The sequence below is a fragment of the Falco rusticolus genome, chromosome 9 (assembly GCF_015220075.1).
Source record: "Falco rusticolus isolate bFalRus1 chromosome 9, bFalRus1.pri, whole genome shotgun sequence".
Classification (NCBI taxonomy): Eukaryota; Metazoa; Chordata; class Aves; order Falconiformes; family Falconidae; genus Falco; species Falco rusticolus.
Window position 1 is genome coordinate 29,790,444 of NC_051195.1, and position 27,042 is coordinate 29,817,485.

At 63.3% G+C, this 27,042-nt stretch overlaps 3 protein-coding genes across 9 annotated transcripts; 1 reads left to right on the forward strand and 2 right to left on the reverse strand.

Moving 5' to 3' along the window:
* Positions 1 to 491: 491 nt before the first annotated feature.
* Positions 492 to 6,592, reverse strand: KAZALD1 (Kazal type serine peptidase inhibitor domain 1). The gene is made up of 5 exons (XM_037400198.1): positions 6,454 to 6,592; positions 4,328 to 4,928; positions 2,965 to 3,125; positions 1,526 to 1,673; positions 492 to 1,314 (listed from the first exon to the last, which is right to left on the reverse strand). The coding sequence occupies exons 2-5, from the start codon at positions 4,827 to 4,829 to the stop codon at positions 1,229 to 1,231; spliced, it is 897 nt and encodes a 298-aa protein (XP_037256095.1). The 5' UTR covers positions 4,830 to 4,928; positions 6,454 to 6,592; the 3' UTR covers positions 492 to 1,228.
* A 6,069-nt stretch (positions 6,593 to 12,661) lies between these two features.
* On the reverse strand, positions 12,662 to 18,794 carry SFXN3 (sideroflexin 3). Of its 5 annotated transcripts, none has more exons than XM_037400505.1 (11): positions 18,585 to 18,794; positions 16,887 to 17,053; positions 16,487 to 16,657; positions 16,258 to 16,356; positions 15,909 to 15,984; positions 15,369 to 15,454; positions 14,828 to 14,955; positions 14,653 to 14,702; positions 14,448 to 14,497; positions 13,932 to 13,979; positions 12,662 to 13,629 (listed from the first exon to the last, which is right to left on the reverse strand). In XM_037400505.1, exons 2-11 carry the CDS (start codon positions 17,048 to 17,050, stop codon positions 13,533 to 13,535), a joined length of 969 nt encoding a protein of 322 aa, XP_037256402.1. In that variant the 5' UTR covers positions 17,051 to 17,053; positions 18,585 to 18,794; the 3' UTR covers positions 12,662 to 13,532. The 5 variants fall into 5 exon arrangements, with proteins under 5 accessions (XP_037256402.1, XP_037256400.1, XP_037256399.1 ...); XM_037400503.1 differs by lacking the exon at positions 18,585 to 18,794 and adding an exon at positions 17,858 to 18,578; XM_037400502.1 differs by lacking the exon at positions 18,585 to 18,794 and adding an exon at positions 17,834 to 18,578.
* Positions 17,687 to 26,970, forward strand: PDZD7 (PDZ domain containing 7). Of its 3 annotated transcripts, none has more exons than XM_037400500.1 (17): positions 17,687 to 17,732; positions 19,811 to 20,218; positions 20,404 to 20,544; positions 20,943 to 21,117; positions 21,466 to 21,642; positions 21,860 to 22,007; positions 22,233 to 22,293; positions 22,816 to 23,241; positions 23,741 to 23,944; positions 24,152 to 24,193; positions 24,375 to 24,532; positions 24,723 to 24,814; positions 24,960 to 25,051; positions 25,146 to 25,217; positions 25,722 to 26,216; positions 26,536 to 26,636; positions 26,768 to 26,970. In XM_037400500.1, the coding sequence occupies exons 2-17, from the start codon at positions 20,026 to 20,028 to the stop codon at positions 26,915 to 26,917; spliced, it is 2,727 nt and encodes a 908-aa protein (XP_037256397.1). In that variant the 5' UTR covers positions 17,687 to 17,732; positions 19,811 to 20,025; the 3' UTR covers positions 26,918 to 26,970. The 3 variants fall into 3 exon arrangements, with proteins under 3 accessions (XP_037256397.1, XP_037256396.1, XP_037256398.1); XM_037400499.1 differs by lacking the exon at positions 17,687 to 17,732 and adding an exon at positions 18,972 to 19,098; XM_037400501.1 differs by lacking the exons at positions 17,687 to 17,732; positions 24,152 to 24,193 and adding an exon at positions 18,973 to 19,098.
* Positions 26,971 to 27,042: the final 72 nt, after the last annotated feature.

Sequence of the window (27,042 nt, forward strand, 5' to 3'; positions counted from 1 at the left end):
ACACTCCCCCAAAATGATGGTTTGCTCTAAATCACCAGCTTTGGAAGGCAGGTGTTTGTTTGTTTTTCAAATGGAGCATTTCCAGTGGAAATGGGAGCCTCTCTGTCCTTCCCCAGCCAGGCACAGAGCTGCTCTGCCCCCTCCATGCTGGCAAAGCTGTGGTCACCTGGGTGATGACCACAGTGTCATGGGATACAGAACCCCAAGATGAAGATGGGCAGAAGTGGGATGAGATCCGAATTGATGGGGGGTGCAATGAACCAGCTTGATGCACCCCCACTGCACAGGGGATAGTCTGCTGCGGACCCCCATCCTCACATGTGGTGAGATAGCCAGGACCTATGCCAAGACCAGCTGTGAGCACCAAGATGAGCAGGAGGGCTTCTCAACCCGAGAACCCCCACAATGGACAAGGTAGCATCCACAGCGTTTGCACCCTCCCTCACCCCCAGAATAATTCTTGTGGATGGAGGACAGCAGACTGGTCTGTGTTGGCTTTGACCTACATGTATATTTTAACTAACAGCTGAAATGGCAAAGTAAAGAGCTCCATGGAAGGAAAAGCACAATGTTGGCTGAAAAAGGCCAGAGTGTTTCTGACCACGTGGGTGGTTGGGCCAGAGAAAAGACAGTACTGAAGACCACAGGTGTCTGGTTTCCTCAAATCACTACTTTTCTGGTTAAAAACAAAACAGAAGAGAAGGATGTTTTGGCAGCAGGTTCCCCGGGTCCTGGGGAGAAGCCTGGCTCTCCCTGTGCTTGGGAGACACAGATCAGCCCCGGGGGTGATGCACTGGCTGTCACAGCCAGGTCCCAGCCCTACGCTCTGGCTTCCCCAAAACACTTCACACAGGGTAGAGATGCCTCTGCCCTGGCCTCCTTCTCCCGGGGGGCGCTGCCTCCACCCCCAGCACCAAGTCTTTGTCACACACAGTGTGGCTGTCTCCGCAGTGTCCCACCTGCCACCACGTCCCGCTCTCCCTGCCCCAGGCAGAGCCACCCTTGGTCTCAGTCTTGTGCCACCAACCACCCAGCATCCCCCCACCCCCAGCAACCCAGCAGAGGGATGTGTCACCCCATCTCCCACCCCAAAAAGAGGCTGCTGTGCCAGGACTGTTCAGAAAAGGAGTTTTGGGCTGGGGGGTGCTTGCTCTGGAGATGTCCCTGACCCCTGGGAACAGCCACTATGGCCAAGGTGATCTCTGCAGCCAGACATCCCATCTCCAGGCTAGTAATAGTCCTCCTCGCTTTCCTCGTAGTCCTCAGGCGTCGTGCGGGGCTTCGGCAGGGAAAAGCCTGTCAGGTTGAGCTGGTCTGAAACAGCAGCATGGGGACAATGTCACACTGTCCCCCTCAGTGCCTATCTCCTTCCCCACAGGACCAAAGCCAAACTGTGCATGGCAGCTTGCTGGGGCACCCCCAGCACAGCCCTGTGCTCCAGCAGCTCCCACCGTACCAGTGCACCCTGCCCAAACATCCCCTCCCTCGTCCCCATGAGAGCGTGGGGTAAGGACGTGGTGCTCACCCGGCGTGAAGACTGTCAGGCTGGCTAATGCCACCACCTCCCCGACCCTGTTCCTGGCAAAACACCGGTAAGTGCCTTCGTCTGTCACCCGCACACCCTGGATCTGGAGCCAGCCCGTCACTTCGTATTTCTGGGGACCACCTCTGAACTGGAAGACAGGGGCATTTTGGTTAGCACTGAGGCCAGAAAAGCCCCCCATGAGGCTTGGATGGATGGGAAGGGGAACGCAAGCCCAGGGACTCTTTGCCCCCCACGAAGTACCACTCTGAGGGTATGGGATGCAGGTCCCCCCTTTTCCCACTACCCGGGGGGTGGGGGGTGGGAATGGGCATCTTCTTGCCCTCAGCCTGGGAGTCCTGCTTTGGGCAGGACCCTGCAGATGTGACCAGAGCCCCAGCTGTGTCGCCAGTGCCACTGGTCCCCAAACAGCAGGAGGATGCTGGCATTGTTGCCCTGAAGGGTGGCAGAAGCAACAGGGCATCTGTGCCATGGGCACAGCTAGCCCAGGACAGCTCAGAGGAGCCCCAAGTCCACTGTTTCAGCAGACAGTGAGGTCCTGGGATTGCTCTGGCACCAACCATGTTATTTTCTGTTCGTCCCCAGCAAGAAATAACCTTTTCCTGACCCAGCTAGGCTGCAGCTGTGTTTGCAAGCTGCTATTATAGTGTGGTGGTAGGGTGGAGGCCAGCTGAGTCTCCTCCAGCCAGGCAGGGGTAGCATGGCTTGGGGTGAAGGCTCAGTCAGACTGTGCAACAGGCTATGGAGTGGCATGAAGCGCAGAAAGATGGAAGGGGACCCACACGTCACCCCACAATGTTGCCAGGTCCCACCTGCTCCCCTGCCTCCCCCCATCCGCCCCACCAGTTTCTCCCTGCTGGTGCCTGCCTGCGGTGCACGGCTCCTCTGCTCTGCCCACACCCTCTAATAGCTGGGTACTATATTTGGGGCAGCCGCAGGCAGGATGCTGACCCCGGCCAGCTCTGGGAAGGGAACCCTGCTTGGAGCAATGGGCAGAAAAGGGCACAGACTGCCTGAGTCTGCTGGTGGGACCAGTGGATAACCCAGGTGCCTTGGCAGGTCCCCTCTTTCAGCCCTGCTGGTGGGGCTGCAAGTGAAGCCAGCTGGCAGAGCAAACTAAAGGCAAGGAGGTGGGAAACTCCTTGCTGCAGGATTCTGCATGTCCCAAAGAACAAAAAGTTCAAAAACTTCTAGATACAATTGCAGAAGAGAGCTATGCTGATGGCTCCTACCACTGAGACACCAGCCCTGGCTCAGCCAGTCCTCATGGTGTGCAGGCTCCAGTCATTCCCTCCCATCCCCAGGTAGCCAGGCTTGGCCACCCCCAGAGGATGACCACCCTCAGGTCTGGTTGCCCCTGGGATCTGGGAAGGGCTGGGTAACCCTGGAGCCATGTCCAACACCCTAGTCACACCACTCACCTGAACAGAGATGTGGGGGTCATCTCCAGGCAGCAGCATCTCCATGCCATCCTTCCTCCACTCGATGGATGCCATGGGGTAGGCAAAGACCTCACAGCCAAAGATGACGTCCTGCCCAGTGATGTTCCATGTGTCATAGGGAGGAGAGGTAATCTGGGGCTCTGGAGAGGGGGGACAGGAGGGCAGGGTGGTCTCAGAAGAGGTCCCACCCTCAGCAGGCCCCCTGGGCTCTCCTAGGCTGGCAGCATTTGGCGCACATAGAAACGCTGGGACTCTTCCCATGCCCATCTCCTCTCGCACCCATGGCAGACCATCACTTTGTCCCAGGACACAGTCCCTCCTCACAGCTGGGACTGGAGGATCCTTCCCCAGCCCCCCCAGCCCATGAGGCGTTGCCATCCCTCCTGGGCTTGCTGTCCCTGCCTGCATGGTGGTGCTCAAGGACACACAGGCAGCAGGCACAGTTCAGTAGCAGCAATGCTACAGAGCAAAGCTCTCCTGCACAATCAGAGCACACTCCTGCGGGGGAAAGGCCCAGGGGCACCAGCCCAAGGCTGGTGGGGATGGATGATGTGAATGAGCTTCCAGCTGAATGAGGACTCTGCTCTGGCACAGGGTCAGGTCAGCAATCAAGGCAGCCAGCAGGTCCCTGGCTGCTGTATGGAGCAAATACCACCAGGTCCCACATCCCTTCCCTGGAGGAGGGATGGAGTGAGGTCTACTTTTCCTACCCACACCTACCCCAAGATCTGGACCATAGTATGAGCCAGAAGTCAAGGGAAGGTCTCCACCTCCAAATATATCTGGGGGAAAAACTCAAAGACATGATGATCTACAGAAAATAAAGTCAACTTTGATGCCTCTCAGGCTGTGGCGACAGCATTAGATGACCTGTACCCCCCCGCCACTGCCTGTCCCCCCCGCCAGGTTTTAAACAGGAGATGGGAACTGCGCAGCCAAGTCAAATCAACCCAGGTTTCCATTTGCAGGAAGCAGCCACGTTTCTCAGGAGCACCAGGCCAGTGTGAACCCAGCACTGCCGCCAAGAATTTGCTAACAATTCCTTGCAACTTCCCCATCTGCTCCGGCAGGATTTGCTGCTTCCCATAAACCCCACTCCCATTTGGCAAAGCTGCTCCCAGAACTCTCCAGGAGTCAGATCTGCAGGAGCTGCTCCAGAGCAGCAGAGTGGGGGCACTAGGAGGGACCTGTCACCGTATGGAGCAGCCCCCACCACTGCCATGCCCCTGTGAACACCATGCATTTGCTGCCAGGTGGAATAGTTAAGACCCCCTTGCTTGTCCTTTCCTGCAAGGTACAAGCCTCTGTACTGCTGCTCGCACAGCTGCTCCTGGGGCACTACCTGACTCGCAGGGACCCTCATGGGCCACGGTGAGATTGGCATCAGGGTGGGCACGGGCAACCTCCAGGAACCTGCAGATCTGGGCGTAGGTTTTACCATCGGAGCCACAGAGGGCCAGGTGGGAGAGGCAGGCACACTGGGGCTCTGGCACCTCTCCGTGCCGCAGGTCCCCGGTGTCCAGCCGGCACTCCAGGTGTTCCCCACACTTGCCATAGAAGTGGTTGGTGTTGTCCAGGTCACAGATCTGTCCCTCCAGGTTGGCACACTCCCAGCAGCAATCACAGGCGTCACGCACTGTGCCAGCAAGACACCCACGTGGTGCTGGGCAGTCCTCTGGCTGGCACTCAGCGCAGCCCTCCCCTTCTTCCAGCAGCCGCTGCCAGCCCCGCTGGAGGTAGTCGGAGGTGCTGGGAAAAGCCTGGCCCAGCTGGAGCACAGCCCAGTGCAAGGAGAGCAAGGAAAGCACGAGGCAAGAGGAGCTCAGGGTCTTGGCTTCAGACATCCTTGCGGCAGCTCCTCTATCCTGGTCCCACTGTCACTTGGACAGGGATCTCCAGCACTGCTCTGGCCTCCCTGGCTAGATCCGAGGAGCCATCCTGGCCTGTGAGGAAGAAGGATGTGTTACCCATGCAGAGAGCATCTCCCAGCCTTCTGGCTCCTGGCTGGCTTGCCCTGAGCTACAGTGCTGCATGATGTGCAGGGGAGGGTCAGTCCCAGCCCCTCTCACCCCCAGCCATGTCCTTCCCACCCTGGGCTCCCCAGCCAGCTCCTGCCCTGAGACACTGAGCATCCTTCAGTGGGACAGGGCTGCTGAACCCAGACCCACCAGGTTTCATCCTTCCCTGGCAGGCTGGCAGGCAGATCCCAGCCTGCCCTGTCCCCACCATGGACTGGGGAGCCACAGGGCTGGCTGGGAGCCAGACAGGCTTCTCTATACCGTCATGGCTCAGCTGGTTTGTACGCTGCTCCTTGTCTCCTCTCAGGAAGCTGCTCTCAAACCAGGCGTCCCTTTCCTTTCCCCATTGCTTTGCAAGAGTCACGAGCCCTTTTTTCCTCCCTCACCATTCAGATGAGTGCAGTGGAGTGGCTGATCCTGCAGACAAGGGGCTTTTTCCATGCTGGAGGCAGCCAGCCAAGAGGAGCAGAGCCAGAAGGATGCTCCTGGTCATGCCTGGCTTTTGTCCTCCTCCCCTCCCAGCACCCTAACCCCTTTTTTTAGGCACCATCCACCTGAGCAGGGGAAGAAACACCCCCCCAGAAAGCTTTGTGAACCCTCAGTTATCACACAGGCAACTGAGGCTGAGCACAGGGGAACTCAGTGCACAAGTGGGCAGTCAGCGGACTGGCAGCAGGCCCAGCATGGTCTGCCTGTGCTGACCCAGCAGAGACCCTGTCCCCAAACCCCAAACCTGCATTACCAACCCCCCTCCCCGAGTAAGCAGAGAGGCAGATCTGCCCGGGGCTTCCCATGTCTGCTGGGGGGGACGACACATGGGGTCCTGCAGCCTGTCCCGAGGGGGTGATGATGAACCAAGCCCCTCTGCAAACATCCCTGGGCCCCTGGTTACATCCTGGCTGCCTTCCCTGAGATGGAGTGAAATTATGGTCCCCTGCCCCTGGGCCACCCAGCACGAGTGGGGCTGGGGAGGGAACCCAGGCAGCTGGGCTGCTCCCAGCAGGAGAGAAGGGGGCAGCACCCACGGGCAGGCTGCAGCCCCCCAAGCTGCACCCCCCCAACCCCTCTGGGGCTAACGCAGCCCAGCGCTGGGCAGGGGTGACTGGGATGGCCAGGTCAATGGGTTACACACACACCTCCCGGATAACAAACTGCAAAGCTTTGTCCTGTTCATCGGAGACCACCGAGCGCCCAGGGGTGGAAAGGAACAGGGGATCCCGGTGCCGGAGCCCCCCTCAGCCCTCCCTATGCCGGGCTGCACTGAGCAAGGCTCCAGCCCCCGATGGTTGGGGAGGGGGGCATGCAGGGAAGTGGGGAGATAACGGCAAAGCCCGTCTCTGGCTCCCCAGGTCCGGGGTGCAGGCGCTGGGGGTCCTGGCTGAGGGCTGGGAAGGGGCACGGGTCCCCTGCCCCCCGCCCCCCCCCCCTCCCGCCGTTAGCCGCCACTTACCGGAGGTGCCGGCGCCGGGGAGCGGCTGTTCCGGGGGGCCGGGGGTGCGCAGCGGCCGTGGCGCGGGGCTGCTGGCCCCCGGCTGCTCCGCACCGCCGTGATGTCAGCGAAACGTGAGTCCCCCCGCCCCTCCCCGGGCCCGCGGCCCGTCCCTGGACCGGGACCCGAGCTGGCCGCCACCCCTTCCGTGCCGGGGTCCCGCCATCACCGCACCCCGGCCCCGGCGCTCTGCCGCTCCGGCCCCCTCCGCACCGGGGTCACCCCGAGCCGTGTGTCGGGACCTGAGCTGATGCTCAGCTCCATCCATGGGGCAGGAGGGGACCGGGCTATGGGGCAGAGACCAGTTTTTCAGGGGTCCGTGGAGACAAGTGAATGGGAAGGAAAAAACCAGGGTTGGGAATGGCTGGGGAAGTGAGCAAAAGCATCTCTCAACCTAATTTGGGTGGGAAACACAGGCTGAAACACTGAGCAGCTGCTGTAATTAAACGGGGGTATAATTCCTGCGGGATGTCTGTGCTCACCCCACACCGTGAGCCAGGTAAAAAGGGGTACTGGGGTGCAAGCAATGGCATTACCTTGGTTGGAGCAGAGCGGTCAGGAGCAGTGGTAGGGCTGCTCCATGCCACAGCAGTACAAAACCTGCATGCACAGAGCTGGGGCTCCAGAGCTGCTCCCTGCCTCAGTTTCCCTGGCTCCCAGAAGCAGGGGACCCAGCGTGCCTTTGCAGCACAAACACGTTGTGCATTTGCATCTTGCTCCCACTGCTGTGCCGGGGGGATCCCACAGCCCACTCCCCTCCTCCAGGCGAGGAATTTGTGGGATTTGCTTTCCTGGTAAAGCTCAGGCAAAGCGAAGTCGTTGCAGGACCCCTCAGAGGATCTGGTTTCCTTCACCACGCAGCAAAAATCTGCATTTGCTTTCAGCGCCCTCCTGCAAATTCGTTCCGGGCTCCGGTGCTTTCACTCAGTCACGTTGTGAATCCAGCCGTGCCTAACAACACAAAACGTGCCAGGCTTCAGCCCCCCTAAACCCACCTTTGCCAGCCACCCCCCCTCCAGCCCCTCGCTGCAGAGGGGGGCTTCCTGCCGGCTCTGCCTTCAGCCTTGCATCCCGCTCCCCCTCCGCGGCCCCCAGCCCCTTGGCTCAGGGCTGCCTCCCTCCCTGGCTCCCCCCGCCTGGCCCATCCAGCGCGGTCCTGGCGTGCCCTGCCAGGTTTTTGGGCCCCACATCCACAAGTTACCGAGCAGCTGGGGCTACAGCTGCTTTGTGAGCCAGGAAAAAATGAGGAGGGGCTGAGGTCTCCCTACATGCACCCCCAGAGCTGGAGCAGAGAGGGGATGGACAGGCTGTAGGTGATCCAGCCAGGGGTGCTGAGCCTTCCAGGCTGCCTCTGCCGTGCCCTGCTTTCCCACCCTGGGACAAAGCATTGCCTGCATATTTGGGTATCCCTCCACCAAGTGCACCCTCACTGCCCCACACAAGGGCCAAAGCAGTGGAGTGAGCCTGGCCCCAGATGCCAGCCCACACAGGAGCAAAGCTAACACTTAAACCCCAGGCACTGCTGAAAAGCGGGTCCAGCAATGGTCCCCTGGTTATTTGCTTCTCTTGCCTTTGGCAGGGGGGACAGCCCCCAGTGTTGCTGTCCTTCCCCACACACGAGGACCCCAGCCCTGGCTCCTTCTTGTGCGCCATGGCCCAGGGGCCTGGTGTTACCATGGCCTCTGGGTGCCAGATTCATCTGAGCATCATTGCAACATCTGCCACTCACAAGGTGGAAAGAGGACACATCTCTGGATGGACATCCCCCAGTCAGAGGTGAAATTCAACCACAGATCTGAGCAGGGCAAGCTCCAGCCATGGTGCAACACAACCCAGCACCTAGAAGTGACGGGTAGTGTGACTCAGCTACGTAAGATGGAGCTCAAACCTGACAGGTAATTAAACCTCCTACTTAATGAGACTATTGAATGTGCTAATAAATAGTAACAGCTATGAATGAGGGGTGGAAGATCTAACCTGTGCTTAACAAGTTGTGCTCAATCACACCTCGATTCAATCAGTGCAGCCAGGGGCTACACCTGGAGCTTGTGGCTTTGGTTGCTGGGACCAGATCTGGGGGAAAAAAGGGTGGTTGCAGCCCTGCGTGGCCTGGCACTGGGGTAAATTACGTTTCCTGCTCCCTGCCCATGCTGGCCAATTATCCCACCTTTCTCCTCACTTGCCGTGAGCCCAGTGAAGCTCCTGAAATTGGGCTTTGAAGGCACAGTGAGCCTCAAGCACCAAAGCCCCTCCCTCCCTCCCTGGCAGGTTGTTCCCCATCACCATTTCCCCTCCCCACGATGGCCCCACTGAAGCCAGGAGGCTGTGGATGCTCCCAGCAGACCCATGGCTATGGCATCCCTCCAGAACTCTGTCATCAGGATGTGCCCCTGATGGCAGAGATGTCTCAGCCGGTCTGGAGTGCCCCACTGCTCCTGGCTCCACTGACAGCCCCCCTTCATCCCGACCCTGGGCTGATCTCCTGGACCACCCCATGGGGATCTGGGTCTCACAGCAGATGAGGCCAAGGAAAAAACTCACCGTGGAAAAAAAGCCCTGGGCCAAGTGACTCAATGCATGTCATGTCAGGGAGGGCTGGCAAGCAGCTCAGGGGCTGGGCTGGCGGGGATGGGAATGCGGGTTATGTCATGGCAGAAGCAACTGTCACTGGGAGATGCTGGGACAGGGGTGCTGCCAGCACACACTGCCTGCAGCCACAGAGGTCTCATTCTGATCATAAACCAAATCTCCTTCATTTCACTTCAAGCACACTGATGCTCTGCTCTGTTTCCTGCCATTTGGAGCAGCCTCACGAAGCCAAGATCCAGCCAGTCCACTGCAAGGCCACATGGGTCTTGGAAGGTCCCACCCGTATCCTGGGGGTCTGTCACAGGGACAAGGAATGGGCAGCAGCCAGGTCCTTCCCACCTGCGTGCCAGGCAGGACCCATGCTGGGACGCAGCCAGACTCAGGTTTCCCCAGGCTTTTCCAGACCAAATTCCTCCCAAGAACAAACGCACCAGCAAATTCTCGGGGAAGCGGTTGCAGCAGTGTGCAGAAGGGACGCTCAGCTGGCCCCGAGGAGCCATGGCCAGTGGCGAGGGATGCTCCGGTCCCCAGGCTGCCACGGTTTCCCCGGCCGGAGCCCCCTGAGCCCCTCCGGTAGGAGCCGTGGCTCGCAGAGCTGGATGCGGCTCGGCTTCTTCCCCGCAGGAATCCGTCCCTCCGCTTTCGCTGTTGTTTTTTTTTTCACCAGCCCCATTCAAAAGCAGGTCGCATAACCCGGGGCCAGGAACCAAACGGGCGGCGGGGGTGCGTTCCCGGGGACGCCCGTCCCCCCGCCCGTCCCCTCGGGTGACACAGCCGTGCCAACTTTGACACCTCGGGGCCAGGTCGGCGCGGTTCCCACCGCCCCGCCACATGCCAGGCTCCCCCCGCCCCGCTGACCCCCCGCACACGGGGGCACCTCCTGCAGGTCCCCGCCTGTCCCCCCGCACTGCCCGGGGCTGCCCCAGCACGGGTGCGGGCAGGCGCTGCGGGCAGCGGGGTCTCTGCTGCCACCTCCAGGGCACTGTTGGCCTCGTCCCCGTCCCCTTGCTGTGGCACCGACCCTGTACCTGGGACTCGCAGATCCTGGAGCAATGCATGGCCACCTCAGCGCCCCCCCATCTCCCTGCACCCCAGAACAACTACCCTCCCCCTCCAGCACACCCTGGGGGCTCCCACCGAAACGTAGTGTCCTGAGGGGCTTGGGGACCCTCCTGGGGTGCGGGAACCCTCTGCTCAGCCTGCCCTGTGTGCACGGGGCTGCATAGCGCCCCCGATTCGGGTGGGTGCTCCAGAAGGTGCTGCCAGCTCAGTGGCGCTTGCCCGCTGTCCCCTTTGCCACCCTCCAGCAGCATCAGCGGGGCTGGGACACAGCCAAGGAAGGTGACCCATCATCAGTACCCCGGCACCCCCTCTCGCTGGGGATGGGCACTGGGGAGGGGGAGCCTGCCTCCCCCCCTCCCCCCCCCCCCCCCCCCGCAAGAGGCTGCCCATTTCCAGGCGTCATTAAAGAGCAATTAGCTGGAAATTAAGCTGAGAACAAGTATTGATTAGCTCATTAAGGCTGGGGGAGCCGGCTGTGGTGGTAGGAATTGCTGCTGCTTGCCCTCATTACGGGCAAGGTTAAAGCTTGTGGTCGGGCAGCTCATTAAAAATGCCAGGGACCAATCAATGTCCCCAGCCCAGCACACCCAGCACCTCTGAGGGCACCCAGTTGCTGCCTTTTGGGGACTGGCCTGTGACCTCTGGGATGAGCGAGCTCAGGAAGGGACCGAGCATCCTTGCTACCCTCTATCTACTGCTGCGTCCTGGGCTCCCCCGCAGAGGCAACAGTGTTCCCTTTGGGTTGTCAGTCCCCCAAAACTCACCAGCCAGTAGGTCATCTTTTTTTCCCCCCAACCAAGGGATCCATGGGGACAGGTCCTCCCTAGCCCAGCAAAGTGACAAAGCCAGTGAGCTCGCCGCAATGCTGCTAGCTCTGGGAGAGGACAGCCAGCATGGCTGGTTTGCAGGGCAGCATCCCAGACCTGCTCCCCACCCAAGCCAAGTTTGCCAGGTCTCAGCCTAGCAGTGCCAGCTTGTGCAGGTGGGGGACAGACCAAAGGGGATCTCAGGGATGGGATGAAAACAGTTGGGGACACAGGGATGGGTGAAAGACACCCAGTGGCTCTGTGTGGCTGAGTGCTGCTGTGCCACTCTGCCCTGCACCCCAGCCCCACAGCTCTGAGGGCTCTTGGGGTGAGCCCAGACCCTGCCTGCCCATCCAGCCTGACCCAGCCACCCCAAGCCCCTGCATCTCCAGTTCCCCTGTCCCCTTCAGTGTCTCTCTCATCCCCACCTCTGCTTCTCACAGCCACCAGCAGCTCAGGGCCACCTCCCAGCCGGTGCATGCCTGGGGAATGTCCCCATACAGGCTTGTGGTGCAGGGCCTGGGGGTGGGGGTTGGGGGTGTGCAGGTGTCATTATTATTTTTGTTTTCTTTGCACTGCCCTGGAAATATATTGTATTCTCAGCTAATCCCGTTCAATTACATCACAATAAAACACATAATAAAAACGTAATTCATTTTTCCCGAGCGCTCCATCTCCCTGTGTCTTGGCAAGCTATTAAAAATTTGTCTTCATTTTTCTGGCAAGAGCCTTGTACCTTTTCATCTTTAATTTATGAGAGCAGAATAGCTACTGACAAGCCCTTATTGCACGGCAAGGGGCTGCATTATTTATAAGCCGCCAATGGCTGGCTCAGGGGAGATATTTGCAATATGCTGGGGCCAGCAGGAGGAGGGGGACAGATCTCCGACATGCCTGTCCCAGTTACACCCCTCCACCCTGGGTGGGTGCTGGGTGCAGGTGTCCTGCTGGCTGTCCCTGCTGGGGGGAGCACCCCCAGCCAAGCCTCTGCCAGCCCCTGCCCACCAGGGAAGCCACAGGGTGGCTCTGGGCTGCCTGGCCCTTATCTCACCAGCTGCCATTTCTGCCCATCTTGGGCTTCGCAGTGACTCTCACTCCTCTGTTCTTTGGTGCAGGGGCTCTGCAGAGCACCGTTGCCTCCATCCCTCCTCTCCCTGCATGGACGTTGATTGCTGCTCCTGACTGCTCTGGCCAGACAGAAAGCTGAGGGGGAGGCAGCTGCTGCCCGCAGGTTTGCCAGGGTCCCCAACAGCAGAGATGTTGTGATAGATCCCATGTATAGAAAGCGGGATAAAAATAGCTTCACTGGAGAGGCAGGCGCAGGCTCGGGGCTGGGATTGAAGCAGAGCATCCTGTGAACGGGCTGCAAGAGGGGGTGGGAGCGTGGGCAGAGCCAGGGGGACACTCTGGCCTCTCCAAACCACCAGTATCCAGGGCAGCAGCTTAGCAGAGCCCCTCTGCACAGCAGCGAGGTGCAAAGCTGACTGTGCTAAAAAAAGCCCTCCTGACAGCTGGATGAGCTTAACCGCACGCCAAGCCAGCAGGAGCTGCTGCAAAGGGAGCAGGCTGGAAAACGGGGAGCAGAGGCCAGCTCTGGGGGGCACAGGGGCACCCTGGCAGCTGATCTGCCCCTCCCTCCCACTCCCATCCTCACCCCAACGGCAGTCCCTTTCCACCGTATACCAATTAGCAAGCAACACGCTTCTCTTTGCTTTTTGTTTTCTATAAACAATCTGCCTTTATTATTTGGTATATATAGGTACATTATATGTATATAAAAAATAACTAGAGGAAACCACAGTGCACTTAAAGCTATTTGAGAAGGTCCACCTGAAAGCAAGAACTCCAGGAAGGGGTAGTGACCCCTCAGGGGGAGCCCAGCCTGCACAGAGATGGCGTTAACATGAGAAGAAAAAGGGGCACTCTCTACTGGGATTAAAATGTGCCATTTGCTTTGGGGATGGAAGAAGCAGAAAGCCAGATTAAATCCCCAGAGCAGCCCAGAGGAGAGCAGAGGGTGAGCTGAGAGCACAAGCCTGGGCTGGGAGGGCCCCCTTGGTTTTGAGCCACCATGTGCACTTGAAATCACTCACACACAGACAGCTATTTTGGGTATGGGGAGCTCTCTCTGAGAGCTGCTCTGCCATCCCCAGGCACCAGCTGCTGAACCGCTGGGGAACACAGGGTGCCTGCAGAGGGTTCAACTCTCAGTCGCCATGATTGCCTGCTGCCTCCTAAAGCTGGGGAGCACCATTTCCTTCTCCACCCCACACCTCCGCTCGCAGGGTCCCTGGTGCTGCTGCTAGTGCTTCCCTGTGCACTGCACACAGCTATGGGCACACACAGGGTGAGCCAGCCAAGCAGGTCCCCAGAGCCGGGCTGAGCCCAGGTGTGGGGATGGGGTTCAGCGCAGCGTGGTGCTGCGTGGCTGCAGGCATCCCGGGAAGCAGCACAGAGCACCTGGGACCTACGGACAAGAGATGGCCAAGGGAAAGAGGTGGCAGCCCTGAAGGGATTCGAGGGGTGAAGCTCAGCAATGTGTTGGCTCTGCAGCACGCATCTCGGCTACCCCGGGACCCCTGTTCAGAGCCCTTTGTTGAAGTAGACGGTCTCCAGCCGTGGGTCTTTCTCCCGGATCCGAGCTTGGACTTCAGGCTCCAGGCGGCTCACGGCCATCGAGCTGCCATGGGGACATGGATACAGAGGATGGAGGGGGAATATCCACCAGTGGCCTCAGGCTGGGAAACCACCTGCTGCACCCCACAGGGACGTTGTCCCCATGGCCCAGTGCAGACCTTTGGGTCTGCATCACTGCCCGTGCACGGGGACATGTGTGTGCACAGAGCTTCAAGCCTCCAGCTGCTCAAAGAGCGAAAGCATCTCTTGGGAGTCAGGGAGCACAAGGAGCCTACAGACCCCCTGCCTGCACCCCGTGCCCTACCCCATGGGAGCCACACATGCAGGCAAGGTGCCCGTCCTTACCTTTTCTGTGGGAAGAGTGCGCAGCACAGCGGGGTCGCAAACACCAAACTGCCAGGGAAAGACATGGAGAGAAGCAGGGCTGCATCCATCACCTGCTCCCGCCCGTGGCCTGATCCCCAAGCAACAATGAGACAGCCCAGAGCTATGCTGGGTGCTCAGCCAGGAAAGGGGTAAGGAATGCCCTCTCCAAGCTCCGCAGACCCTACATCCGGCTCCTGAAGTGGGGCAAAGCCTGTCCCCATCAGTGTTGGGGAACAGCAATGCTGAGCAGGAGCCCATGGCAAGCTTGAGAGACATAAGATAGAGCAAAATAGCTCCCAGTCCCAGGATGTCTTATCCCATACCTGGTGCCTGTGGTGGGGCCACCAGCCTGGCCAGGCTCTGGCATCCCCTCAAGAAGCTCTGGGCTGGCCCTCACCTCCCTCCCCTGCCAAGCAGACCCCCCAGTAGCACTTCCCCCCATTCCCAGGCTCGGTCCGTTCCTGGGGTGATGCCCACCGGTGGAGGGTGACTTACCAGAGTCCCACCAGGCCAACCTGCAGGGGAGCATTCAGGTACGGGTACCGCTGCCGGGGACAGGGAGATGCTGCGTGTCAGTGGGGCAGACGGGGTGCGAAGGTGGCTGTTCCCTCATGGAGTACCAGCCCCGAGGGGTGCCAGAACTGTGACAAGTTACGGGGATGCACCCCTGCCCACCCTCCTGTCCCAAGACCACCAGTACCTTCAGGAAAGCTCTCTTCTCCAGCATGTTCATGATCATCGGGGGGATGGCTGCGGCAGAGGGGAAGGAGATGAGCACCCAGTGTTCACAGCCCCCTGCCAGCCTTGAGACCCCGTCCCATGCTGCCAGGGACTGGCTGCAGCCCCCAGACACAGGTGGAAGAGGGGACACTCACCCATGGCTGGGGCTGCCATGCCGATGCGGGACACCACCACCTGGAAAATGGCCTTCTGGGCTGCAGCCGTGGACTCGCCCAGGCGGTTCCCATTTTCATCCGTGACAGGGATCCCCAGCTTGAGCTCTCTGCAGGGAGAGCAGGGGTGAGGGGGATTCAGGGTATACGGGTGGGGGGATCAAGGGACAGGGCAGGAACACAGCACAGGGGCACAGCTCCAAGGGAGCTTGGCATCCTCGTGTATCCCCCACCCACTGCTTGCATAATAAGTCGGGGGGGTCACAGCTAGACCGACATTCTCACTTGAGGGGTCCTCCACAGGGCTGGATGGGGATGGGGAATTCACAGCCAGCTTAACCGATAACCCCTTGGGATGCAACTGGGTGCTTGTACCCTCAAAGCAACCCCCCAGGGTAAGGGATGCCAGCAGGGCCAGGGCAGAAGTCCCCTGCAAGCCCAGGGCACTGCTCCCCACATCCCCACCAGTGCCCGGTGAACCCTGATGTGAGCCCCAGCACCCCAGCCCAGCCCAGGGGCTCACCTCTGCCTCATCAGCGGGATGTTGATGCAGTTGGCAGCAGCCACAGCTGCAAAAGGTACGTACCGGCCAACGATAGCTGGCAAGTGCTGGGGGGGGGCAAGCAGGAAGCACGTCATGCAGAGGGTCTGGGGGCAGAGCTGGCTGTCCCTGGGTCTGCCACCGTCCCCCTGCAAGACCTCGGGGTGTCCCAGCCCCACTGGGGAAACCATTCCCTCCTCCCCTGCAACTCCCAGCTGCTGAAAGGCCAGGAGGTTCAGGGGGTCCCACATCCCCTTCCAGCCCTGGGGGGAGGCTGATGGGTAAAAGAAGCCTGGAGACATGCAGCAGGGGATGGAGCAGGGCTGGAGGGACAGGTCACCTCCAGAGCTGTCACGGGGGAGAGGGGCTGCCTTGTGTGGGTGTCCCCAGGAAGCCCCTTTCCTCCATTTTCTCCCCTGCCCCAGGTGATGGGGTGAATCCCCTGCTCAGCTCAGAGCTCCAGGGAGACCCCCCAGGGAGGGTCCAGGTGCCCTGGCCAGTGATGGCCAAGGGCCACCTTACCTTGGTAAGAGATTTGAGCCCCAGCGCTGTGACAACTGCTCCTGTGGTCGCACTCACATAGGCTGTCCCCAGCTGGCTGCCAAAGCAGGAGATGACACTGATAAGCCAGGATCCCCCATCCCACCCCCAGCCTCCACATGAGGGGACAGTATGGCCTCCAATAGCACCAGGGCACCTGGGTTCCTCTCCCAGCTCTACCACCAACCCTGACGGCCCCACTGCTGTCCATCTCTGGCAGCACCAGGTCCCCATCATCCCATCTCACAGCCCCGCACTATTCAAGAAGCTATTCAAGGCACCCCCTCAGCATTTTGGGGTGCCCCGAGGACCTGGTCAGAGGGGTGCTTACCTAGGAGTGATGGGTGCATCCCCGCTGCGGTTGGTGTAGTTGACAATGGCATTGAAGGACTGGTTGACCCATTGCCAGAACAGCACGGCCGGCGTGGTCCTACCAAAGAAAGGAGGGTGCTGGTGGGACTGGGGGATGCCAACTGGTGCTCCTACAGCACCAGCGCACTGTGGGGTTCCCCCAGCCCTGGGGCACCCTCCTGGCCCTGGGGTGAGAAGGGGACAGGTACCTGTAGAAGGTCAACATGCAACCGGTGATGGTCATGTTCATGGGGACCTGGGCAGACATGCGCCCCACCAGGAGCATCTTCTCGCCCGTGTCAGGGTGGAAAGCTGAGTCGTAGATGTACTTCGCCCGCCACAGCTGGTCCTCCGTAAGCCCCGGGGGTACCGTGCCCGCTCTGGCAGGTAAAAGTAGCACCCGTTGGGAGACCCTCTGCCCGCACCCATGTCCTGTCTGGTCCCCCAACCTACGTGGGGACCAGCCAGGCAATCTGGGGGGCTGGCTTTGGCGAGGGGGGCCAGCACCGCTCCTGCTCCCACCCATGGGGATGGCTCCGAGGCTGTATTCTGCCTGGGATGGGCGCTGGGGTATGCCCCCCCCCCCCCAACCCCCCCCCCCCCGGGTACCTGTACTCCTCCACCACCCGGCGGGCCTCCTCCAGCGTGGCCCCCGAGAGCAGCAGGTTTCGGGGGTCGGTCACCATGAAGAAGTGCTTGGCCCGGCCCTGGAAAGTGCTCTGGTCCCAGCGGGGCTCCCGGATGTTGATGGTAGCCGGCAGGGAGGGCGGCATCTCCTGGGGAGGGGGGGTGGCTACGTGGGATGCGGTGGGATGCAGTGCCCGGGATGCAGTGCCCGCGTGTGCATCCCATCCCTGCTGATCCCCAGCCTGGGGGGACACGGAGGGGGGGGGGACACGGGGGGGACAACGACGACACACGGGGAGCCCGATTGCAGCGGATCTGTGTGCGGCCTCCCAAGCCCCCCCAGCAGGTGGGGCAGCTGGTGGGTGGGTGACCCCACCACCGCACCCCTCCTCACCCTGCAGTCAGGCAGTGGGGAGCCCCCCACCCCATTTACGCCAGTACCGGGACAGTTACGGACCCCGACCCCAGCACAGCACCTGGCCACTGGGGGGAGGGGGGGGGCGGGGACCGCCACCTCGGGGGTACGGCTGCTGCCAGTCCCCGGGCGGGGCGAGGAAGGGCGAGCGGAGGCGGAATGCCCCTCCCGGCAAGGACCGGAACGCGCCCCACCTTCCGCGCGAAGCGGGGCTCTGCGCCCCGCGCCCCCCCCCCCCCCGGCGCCCCCGCACTCACAGCTCCCCGGGCCGCGCCCGCGCCACCGCCCCGCTGCCGCCCGGCGCGCTGACGTGCGGCCTCGTCACGGGGGGGCGGCCCCGCGGCGGGGGGAACCGGGCGGCGCCGCGCGGGGGGCGGCGGGGACACGCGGGACCGGGCCGACGGCGGGGGGCGGTACGTGCCGAGCTGCACGCGGCGTCTGCGCCCACCCCCCTCCCCCCTCGATTGCGCGCGTGGCTGCGCGGGAGTACTCGCGCGTGGGCGCGCGTGCTCACGTGGGTGTGCCCGTGTGCGCTCACGTGGGTGCGCGCGTGCGCGCTCACGTGCGGGTCTGTCTCCGCTTGCGCGCGCTCACGTCGGCTTCCGCTCACTCGGGTGCCCGCGTGTGTTTTCACGTGGCCGTCCACGTGCGGGCTCCGGCGCGCGGCCGGGCCCACCCGGGCGGCCGCGCCGCCGCCGCGTGCATCCGCGGGCTCGCGCGGGTTTTGATGCCGGCGCCAGGCGCCGCGCGCTTGTAACGTCGCGCCCCCACGTGCCGCGTCAGCGTCCGCGCGTGGCGGGGCAGCGGCGAGCGCGCGCGTGCCGGGCAGCGCCTCCTCCGCAGCGGCGGGCGGCTGCTCGTGCGCGGCTGCGCCCGCCCGGGGGTGCGCGAGCGGGGCGGCGTACACGCGTGTGCGCCCGTGCGCGCGCAGCGGCGCTCCGTGGCTGCGCGTGAGTGTGCGCACAGGCGGCGCGGCCCGGCTTGCACGCGTGCGCGTGCGCAGGGGCACGGACACGCATGCCGTGGAGGTGCGAGTGCATGGGGTGTATGTGCTTGTGGGTGCGTGTCCCCACGCCCGTCGGGCCCCCCCCGCCCCTACCCCAGGCGCTCCCCCCCCACCCGGTGTCGCGGTTCCCCGCGGGGGCTGCGCCGGGGCGTCGCGCGGACCCTGGCCCCGTGGGAGTGGGGGGACCCCCCCACCCCGGTCAGCGCTTCCGCCGCCCGGCGGCAGCCCCCCCGCAGCCCCCCCGGCCGCCGCGCATCACCTGAAACCGCCGCGGTGTCGGGTTCGCGGTGGCGGCGCCGGGCCCCGCCGGGGGGTCACGGCCAGCCTGGGGTGGAAGCGACGCCCCCCGGGGCGGGGGGCACGGGGGGACGCCGGCTCGCCTCACCGGCGTGAGCGGGGGAACACGACACGCCCCCTCCCTTGGCCGTGCCTCAGTTTCCCCCGTGTGCCCCCGGGATGCTGCGCGCGAAGGGAGGGGTTCGGTGGGGCACCGCTGCCCTCGCCCCACGCAGCCCCGCGGGGGGACGCGCCCCCCCGGGCCCCGCCACGCCGTGTCCGTGGGGACAGACACACGCAGGGCTCCCCCCCACCAGCCGCGGGGCCAGCCCTGGCCGCTCTTGATTGACAGCTCCCGCGCCCGATGGCCGCGCCGGTCCCGCAGGGGCAGCCAATCCCCGCGGGCGGGGGGGCGGGAGGCGGCTCTGCTCCCCCCGGCCTCTCCATCCCCCCCGCGCTGCCAGGTGTCTCTTTCGCAGGTGGCACCATGGGGACAGGTGAGGAGGGCACGGGGCGGGGGCGGGGGGAGACGGCGGTAGTGGGGGGTCCCCGGCGCCCCCTCGGGGAGCGGGCAGCGCTGGCTGGTGCTGAGGGGGCAGCGGGGGGGGGCGCCGCGGGGGGCTGCCAGGCGTCGGGGACACCGACGTGTCCCTCTGGCACGGGTCATCACTTATTTATTGAGGTCAGGCTGGGGCGAGCGGGGAAGGAAGTGGGGCGGGGGGCGGGGGGGTGCGCGTGGGCGTGGTGGCGTTTGACCCACGCCTGGAAAATCCCCGCGGGAACTACCCCGGGGGGCCACGGGGCCGCCCCTTGCCCCACGGCAACTCTCGGCGGTGTAAATCCGGAGGGGCGCCGGGCGGGATGGGGAGCGGCTCTCCCTCCTCTTCTGCTGCAAAGCCTCCCCAGGGAGGGGCCGGGGGGATCACATCCTGCTCCCCGGTGTAAAGCTGAGGTCCCCGCAGCCCCTCTCCAGAGCCTTTCCAGACTTACGCTGCCAGGCAGAGCCCCTGTGCACCCCCTATTCCGGATTTACGCTGCCAGGAAAAGCCCCTTTTCACCCTGGCATCCTTGCCCCAGGGCAGAGCGGGCTGTGCCCATGGCCCCCTTGGTGGTCCCCAGGGGTCCTGCAGCAGTTTGGCCCCCGGGGTGCTATAGGGCAGGAGGGTACAGGGCTGGAGAGGGCGTCATGCAGCTCCTTGTCCCCCTCAGGCCCTGCCGCTGCGCCCGGGACCCATCCTGCCAGCACCAAGCACCCACACCAGCTGGCTCCAGCATCGTGCTGCTAAGAGGGAGCAGTGCCCGAGCCCGGGCATGTGCTGCTGGACTATGCCATGTCCCCTCCTGGCCGGCGGGCAGCCCCGGCCCCGTGAGGACGCAGCCAGCTCCGAGCCGGACACCCGGACGCCGGGGTGCCCAGCGCCGCCATGGCCCAGAGCTGGGACATGGCATACTCGGGGATGACGGCAGGCAGCTGGTCGCGGAGCTCCAGCAGCGAGGCCAGCCTGGCTCCCCACTGCCTCCTCAGCAAGCAGAGCCGCCTGCTCAACGGGGCCGCCCGGGGCAGCCGAGCCCCGTCCCCCATGGGCCGCGTCATCCTCATCAACACTCCCATCGAAGGTGAGTGGGGTGTCCCAGCCCTCTGCCCACCGCGTGGCCGGGGGGCTGGATGCCTGGGTTCCCTGGGTCTGGGGGCAGGGAGAGCTGTCCTGGGACTGGGGACATCCCCGGCAAGAGACACCCTCCCTGCCGTTGCTTGCACCCAGCCTGGGTGACATGTTGCATGTTGCATCCCATCCCCACAGCTAGCAGCAATGAGAGCGACATCATCAACGCCATCACAGTGGAGAAGAGCATGGACGGCAAGCTGGGCTTCAGTGTCCGCGGTGGCTCTGAGCATGGGCTGGGCATCTTTGTCAGCAAAGTGGAGGAGGGCAGCGCTGCTGGTAAGTGGGGGCAGGGTGAGGGACACCGGTGGGGACAGGCAGATACCAGCAAGACCCTCTTGGGGAGCTCCCAGTGACACAGTGCTGCAGCGATGATGCCACCCTTCGCTCCCTGCTGCCTCTGGCTGTGTGGGGTTTTCAGGCTTCCCACAGAGAAGGGCAGGGGACAGGAGTGGGCAGCCCCATGTTGATGGATCTGAGCTCCATCCCCAAGCCACAGCAAGGTGACAAGCTCCCCATACCTGCCATGGCTTCAGTGTGATTACCAGGCATCCTCAACTCTGTTCCCATGGGGTTTGGATCAGGTTGGGGATACAATTAGGGAGGGGATGTCAAACAAGGGCAAACAAGGAGACATGCCAGGTGAGGTGCCCAGCTGAGCCATCTGTCCCATGCAGAACAGGCTGGGCTGTGTGTTGGTGACAAGATCACGGAGGTGAACAGTGTGAGCCTGGAGAACATCACCATGAGCAGTGCTGTCAAGGTCCTCACTGGCAACAACCGCCTCCGCATGGTGGTCCGGCGGATGGGCCGTGTGCCAGGCATCAAGTTCTCCAAGGAGAAGACAGCATGGTGAGCAGGGCAAACCCCATGCCTGCACCCCAAAGTCTAACGCCATGGAGGGCGTGGTGGGGAGGCTCCGTGGGGGATGCTGGGGGACAGGAAGGATCCCAAAGCTGGGGGACACCCAGGGTGGTGGTCATCAGAGGCCTCTGACAAAGGTGGGGAGAGCCCAGAGTGGGGCACAGGGTAGGATAGGAAGGTCTGGAGCAGGCAGAGTGGGTGCAAGCCCCGTCCTCAACACCCCCCATCCCCATCACTCTCTGCCACTGGGTGACTGGGTGACACCAATGGCCTCATCCTGCTGGAGGGTGAGAGCCGGACTCCCGAGCCCCCCCCAGCACTGTGCCCATGCTCCAGGGTGGACGTGGTGAACAGGCGCCTGGTGGTGGAGAAAAGCGGCTCAACACCATCAGAGAGTGGCTCCGAGGATGGACTGCGGCGCATCGTCCACCTCTACACCACCTCCGACGACTACTGCCTGGGCTTCAACATCCGCGGCGGCAGGGAGTTCGGCCTCGGCATCTACGTCTCCAAGTACGACTGCGCCAGGGGGCACAAGGGGCACGTGGCACCCCGATCCCTGCGGTGCCCGTGCTGGGGCTTGGCAAACCCTCCCTGGTTGAGCCTCCCACCCTCATCGTGGGCATCACCACTGTGGGTGCTGGGGCACGGAGCTGCCTGGGCGGAGGTGTGGGGTAGGAGCAGGGCTTCGGGAAGGGTCTGGCCCCATCCTGCCCCTCTGCTGCCCTAGGGTGGACCCCGGGGGCCTGGCAGAGCAGAACGGCATTCGGGTGGGAGACCAAGTCCTTGCAGCCAACGGAGTCAAGTTTGAAGACATAAGCCATAGCAAGGCAGTGGAGGTGCTCAAGGGACAGACCCACATCATGCTGACCATTAAGGTACCCGCGTCCAGCCCCACAGGACTCCCAGGCAAGGAGGGGTGTCAATGTGTCCCCACACTGGCGCTGCCCCAGCTCAGCCCGGCGCCCGTGGGGCTGGTGTGGCTGCCGGCTGGTTGGGTTTCAGGCGGGTGGCGAGCGGGGGCGATGCATTATTCATGGCTGGCACCGGATCGGGTTCGGCTGCCATGCACTGACCCCCTCATCCTCTCCCTCTGTGCCTAGGAGACGGGCCGGTTCCCTGCCTACAAGGAGATGGTGGCCGAATACTGCTGGCTCAGTCGCTGTAAGGGCAGTGCCATGCGGGTACTGGCAGGGACACGGCTGGGGTGTGGGGGGGCTGGGACCCCCGTGCAAGCGGCATCTGGTCACCATGGGGAGGGAGAAGCTCTACATGCTATGGAGTCCCGTGGCCTTGGAGGGTGCATGAAGCTCCCGGTGTCATGATTAGCACCTGCAGTCCTCGTGGGCTTGCAGGGTCTCACCTGACCCCCATCCTTGGAGGAGACATGAAGAGCCCCGTGCCATGGCCAGCAGTGCTGTGATCTTGCAGGGTCCTACCTGTCCTCATCCTTGGGAGTGGACATGAAGATCCCTATGCAATGGCCATTAGCCCACTGGTCCCCATGACCCTGTGGGACCCCACATGTCCCTTGTAGGGGATGCAGATCTTCCCCTGTGACCACCAGCAGGCCTGCAGTCCCTGTGGTTCTGTGGGTCCCCTTGATGTCCCTTGTCCTCAGGGGTGATGTGGAGCTCCCTGTGGCCCCACGGTATGTCACCCCAAGTCCCTGCTGTGCCTTTGCAGTGACCAACGGGCAGTTACAGCAGCTGTCTCAGGCCTCAGAGACCAGCTCCTCCATCTCCTCCTACTCTTCGGGGCCAGTGCCGGGGGCAGTGAACGGGCTGGGGATGGCCACCCCGGGGCCCCCTGCCCGCACCGTGGACGTGGCCATCTCCACAGAGGACGGGCCACGGCGGGGCTGGGTGCGGGAGCATGCTGAGCGGGCCATGCAGACTGAACCGGCTGCCGAGGGGCTGCCAGAGATGCGGCGCACGGTGCGGCCCCCTGAGCTGCTGCGGGACACGGCCATCCGGGGCCAGGGCGCCCACGAGCCCCCTGCCACCCACCCACGCCGGACCTTCACCCACTCGCCCAAGACAGCGCTGCTGCTGGCACTGAGCCGGCCCCGGCAGCCCATCACGCGCTCCCAGAGCGACCTCACCGTCGCCGGTAGGCACCGGGACATGGCCCCACGTGTGGGACTTCCTCCTGGCCAGGGTCCCTCTCCAACCCTACACTCCCGGCCCTGGGGGTCCCATGGCTCAGCCCCTGCCCCATGTGGAGCCTGTGCCCTGCTCAATCGTCCTATAGCCCACAGATACCCACACAAATACCTGGCTCACATGCTCCTGGGCATCCTGTAGCCAAGTTTCTGGCCCCTACCTTGGCACCCTATAGCCCCCAGACCATATGGACCCCTGGCCACCAACCCTGGGCATCCTCTAGCCCTCCATAGCCCCAGCCCTGTGTCCTTGGGGCTTTCTGGGCACTCCAAAGCCCAGCTCCATGATCCCTGGAGAGCCCTACACCACACAGCAGGACGCTCTTCCAGTCAGTGCCCCACAGTAGCCCCTCCAACGCCCCTCCCCTCCCAAGTTCCCTGCCCCCAAACATGATTTGGGGTGGTATCCCCTGGCCTTTCCACTCCAACCCCCTGCTCTGTCCCCAGAGGAGAAGCGGAAGAAGGAGAAGCCAGAGGGACAGGGGGCACGGGGAACCCCCCCGGGGCTGCACCGCTCCAAGACCCTTGTCAATCTCTTCTTCAAGGGGGGCCGTGCCACCACCCACAGCTGGGCCCCCCCCAGCCAGGAGCCCTCCGCCTCCGACCGCCGGGCACGCGCCAAGTCCCTGGGGCGCCCCGATGGGGACAGAGGTACTGGTGGGGGACAGGGCGGAGACGGACCCAATCTGGGACTTGTCCCCCCCTTCTGTGGGCACCATGGCCCTGTTGTGGCAGTCCTGGCATGGAGGGGGTGCATGGGGGGCAGGGGGTCCCCAGCCATGCAGTTTTGGCAATGGGCAGCGATGGGCCCAGCTTCCTTGGGCACTCACCGCTCACCCCTCTCCATCTCCCTTGCAGTAGGTGCTGTGCAGAAGTTTGTCATCCGGAGCCTGAAGCGGGGTAACGGGGGTGCCTGTGTGCCCGGCGGGTGGGGGGGTGGGGGCAGGCTCTGCATGCGCCTGGCTCCATGCTGCATGTGCCTGACTCTGGTGTGGAGCGATCTGTTGGGGTGGGGGGCTTTCTGGGGTGTCTGGGGCAGTCCCTGCCCCACTGGCCACCCCTTCTTGCTGTGCTCCTCCAGAGAAAAGCCGGCGTGCCAGCATCCTGGGTCCCATGGGCTTTGCCACCCTGCAGCCCAATGGCAGTGACCCCGAGGCCCGGCTCCCGCACATCCAGGACACCGCCACACGCCTCCTCAGCCCCGACGAGGTGACAGCTGTGCTCCGCCACTGCTCCCGGGTATGGCACTGCAGGCAGAGTGCAGGCAGGGCACAGGCAGAGCAGTGCTGGCACCCCGGGCTCATCCTTGGGCAGCTCCTGCATCCCGGGGGGTCACCGCAGTCAGCGCTACCTGCCCACATTAAGCTCTGGGAGCTAAACTGAGGCACGTGGAGGCACCCATCCACTGACACCCCTCCTGCACCCGCAGTACCTGCACGAGGGCAGCGTGGAGGATTTGGTGCGGCCACTGCTAGCTATCCTGGACCGGCCTGAGAAGGTCCTGCTGCTGCGAGATGTGAGGTGGGTGGTACTGGGGGTACCCCAGGGTATCCCGATACTGCCCAGCTGGGTGGAACGGACCCAGACCTTCACACATGCTCTCCAGCCCTGATCACACTCCATCCCAGAGGCTGCCACAACCTGTCCCCTCCCTTTGCCCTGGCAGGAGCGTGGTGGCCCCCACAGACCTGGGCCGTTTTGACAGCATGGTGATGCCCCTGGAGCTGGAAGCCTTCGACGCCCTGAAAAGCCGCTCAGGTAGAGCCTGGCCTGCTGGGGACCTTGGCTGGGGGTGGTAGTGGGCAAGGTGGGTACAGCCCAGGGGGTAACTGGTGGCTCTCCCTGACTGCAGTGCACTCACCTGCCCTCCGCCCAGCCCACCATGACGTCCCCCCCAAGAGACACCTCATCACACCAGTGCCTGGTGAGTGCCACCCTATAGGGTCTGCCTGGTCACTGGGCTGCCCCATGGTGGGGGTACAGGGTGGAGGGGGTATGGGGGCAGTTTGGGGGAGGAGAAAGGGAGCTGGCATGTCTTGGTGCAGGGTGTCCCAGGGGAGAGGGCACCTGGCGCGCCTGGGTGCTGGGAGGTCCTGGAGTAGCAGGATCTGTGGATCCTGGGTGCCAGGGGTGTCTTGGGGAGGAGGACTGGGAGTCTGTGGTGAGAGCTGGGGTGCCTGAGGGTCTCTGAGTGTCAGAGGTGTGAGGGAGGGTGGCTGGGGTGTCTGAATGTCCCTGGAGGAAGAAGATCTGGGGCCTTTAGCACCAAGGGGGTCCCAGGGCTTTGGGGTTCCCAGGGAATCTCTAGATAGTGGGGGTCCCAGACAGCTGGGTTGTGGGGTCCTGGGGGATCTGTGGGTGGTGGGGGTCCCATAGAGTGGGGTTGTGGGGGTTTCTGGGGGGGATCCCTGAGCCCCTCTTGTTGCAGACTATCGGGGAGGGTTCCTGCTGAAGCCGGTGGGGGCCCCAGAGCCGGAGGAAGCTGGGGGGCTGCAGGCAAGCCCAGCCCGGCTGCGGGCCTCCCCCAGCCCCCGCCGGCTTCACCCCCGCACCTACACCCCACTCCCCGACGTGCCAGTGGATGCCTACGCCTGCACCAGCCACCCCCCACCTGCCGCTGGCCCCCGTCCCCCCAACTGGCTGCTGGCCGAGCCCCCGCCGGGTGAGGGGCACGGGCATTCGCGCAGTCCCCGGCCCACCTGGCACAGGGAGCCCCCCAGGACAGCGCCCGACAGAGGGGCTGAGGTGCTGGGGAGGCCCCGGCGGGCACGATCCCCCCTCGCACCTCTCTTTGGGGGGCCAGGGGGTGAGAGGGGGGCTGGGGCAGCCACCAATGGCCCTGGGGATGCTGGCGGGGAGGAAGAAGAGGAGGAGGAGTATCGGCTGCTCACCGTCACCCTCTCCAAGCTGAAGCACTCACTGGGTGGGTAGCACATGGGTGGTACCCCAGAGGTGGGGTGGGCACCCTCCTCCTGGCACCAGCATCACTGGGATGGGTTGCACCTCCTTGGCAAGGGGCATCCCATTTAAGGGGCAGGGAGCAAAACCCCAAGTGCTCCTCTGGAACTAGAAGGGAAGAGGACCTGCCCCTGCCCATGCCCCAGCCTGGCATGTCTGTGTAGGGCCTACCAAAACAGGGCAGGATGGAGGCATGGCTGCCCACGGGAGGGGGTGCTGTGTCTGGGAGCGAGTGCGGGGGTCTCAGCCTACGCAGGTCTGAGGGTCTCATGGCTCCCTCACAGGGATCAGCATCTCTGGCGGCATCGAGTCAAGAGCGCAGCCTGTTGTGAAGATCGAGAAGATCTTCCCTGGAGGAGCCGCCTTCCTCAGTGGCATCCTCAAGGTATGGGGACCCTGGGGAGTGAGCAGGCATCCAGACACCCCCATCCCACAGTGCCACTGGGTGCTGGCAGTCCCCTGGCACCTCAAAAGGAGCTGCACTTCACACCACTGCTTTCCCTTGGGGGGGGGCAGGCTGGGCAGGAACTGGTGTCAGTGGATGGTGAGAGCCTGCAGAACGTCACCCACCAGCGGGCTGTGGACATCATCCGCCAGGCCTACCGCAACAAAGCCAAGGAGCCCATGGAGCTGGTGGTGCGGGTGCCTGGAGCCCCCCAGGAGTGATGCTGTACCCCCTTGCTTCGAGGAGCCATCCCACGCGGCTCATTCCTGCACCGAGCTGTGGCCAGTCAGTACAGCCGGAGGATGCGAGAGCCAGACCTGCCCCACAGGCGCAGGGGAGCTGCCTG

Excerpts from the sequence above, each read along its gene's own strand:
- KAZALD1 (XM_037400198.1), bottom strand. The coding sequence starts at position 4,829 with ATGTCTGAAGCCAAGACCCTGAGCTCCTCTTGCCTCGTGCTTTCCTTG. Across the intron at positions 3,126-4,327 it reads TGAGGGTCCCTGCGAGTCAG|AGCCCCAGATTACCTCTCCT; the intron begins GTAGTGCCCCAG and ends CCCCCTCTCCAG. Across the intron at positions 1,674-2,964 it reads ACCCCCACATCTCTGTTCAG|TTCAGAGGTGGTCCCCAGAA; the intron begins GTGAGTGGTGTG and ends CCTGTCTTCCAG.
- PDZD7 (XM_037400500.1), top strand. The coding sequence starts at position 20,026 with ATGGCCCAGAGCTGGGACATGGCATACTCGGGGATGACGGCAGGCAGC. Across the intron at positions 22,008-22,232 it reads ACATCATGCTGACCATTAAG|GAGACGGGCCGGTTCCCTGC; the intron begins GTACCCGCGTCC and ends CTCTGTGCCTAG. Across the intron at positions 24,194-24,374 it reads CATCCGGAGCCTGAAGCGGG|AGAAAAGCCGGCGTGCCAGC; the intron begins GTAACGGGGGTG and ends GTGCTCCTCCAG.
- SFXN3 (XM_037400505.1), bottom strand. The coding sequence starts at position 17,050 with ATGCCGCCCTCCCTGCCGGCTACCATCAACATCCGGGAGCCCCGCTGG. Across the intron at positions 16,658-16,886 it reads CGGGTGGTGGAGGAGTACAG|AGCGGGCACGGTACCCCCGG; the intron begins GTACCCGGGGGG and ends TTTACCTGCCAG. Across the intron at positions 15,455-15,908 it reads GGCTCAAATCTCTTACCAAG|CACTTGCCAGCTATCGTTGG; the intron begins GTAAGGTGGCCC and ends GCCCCCCCCCAG.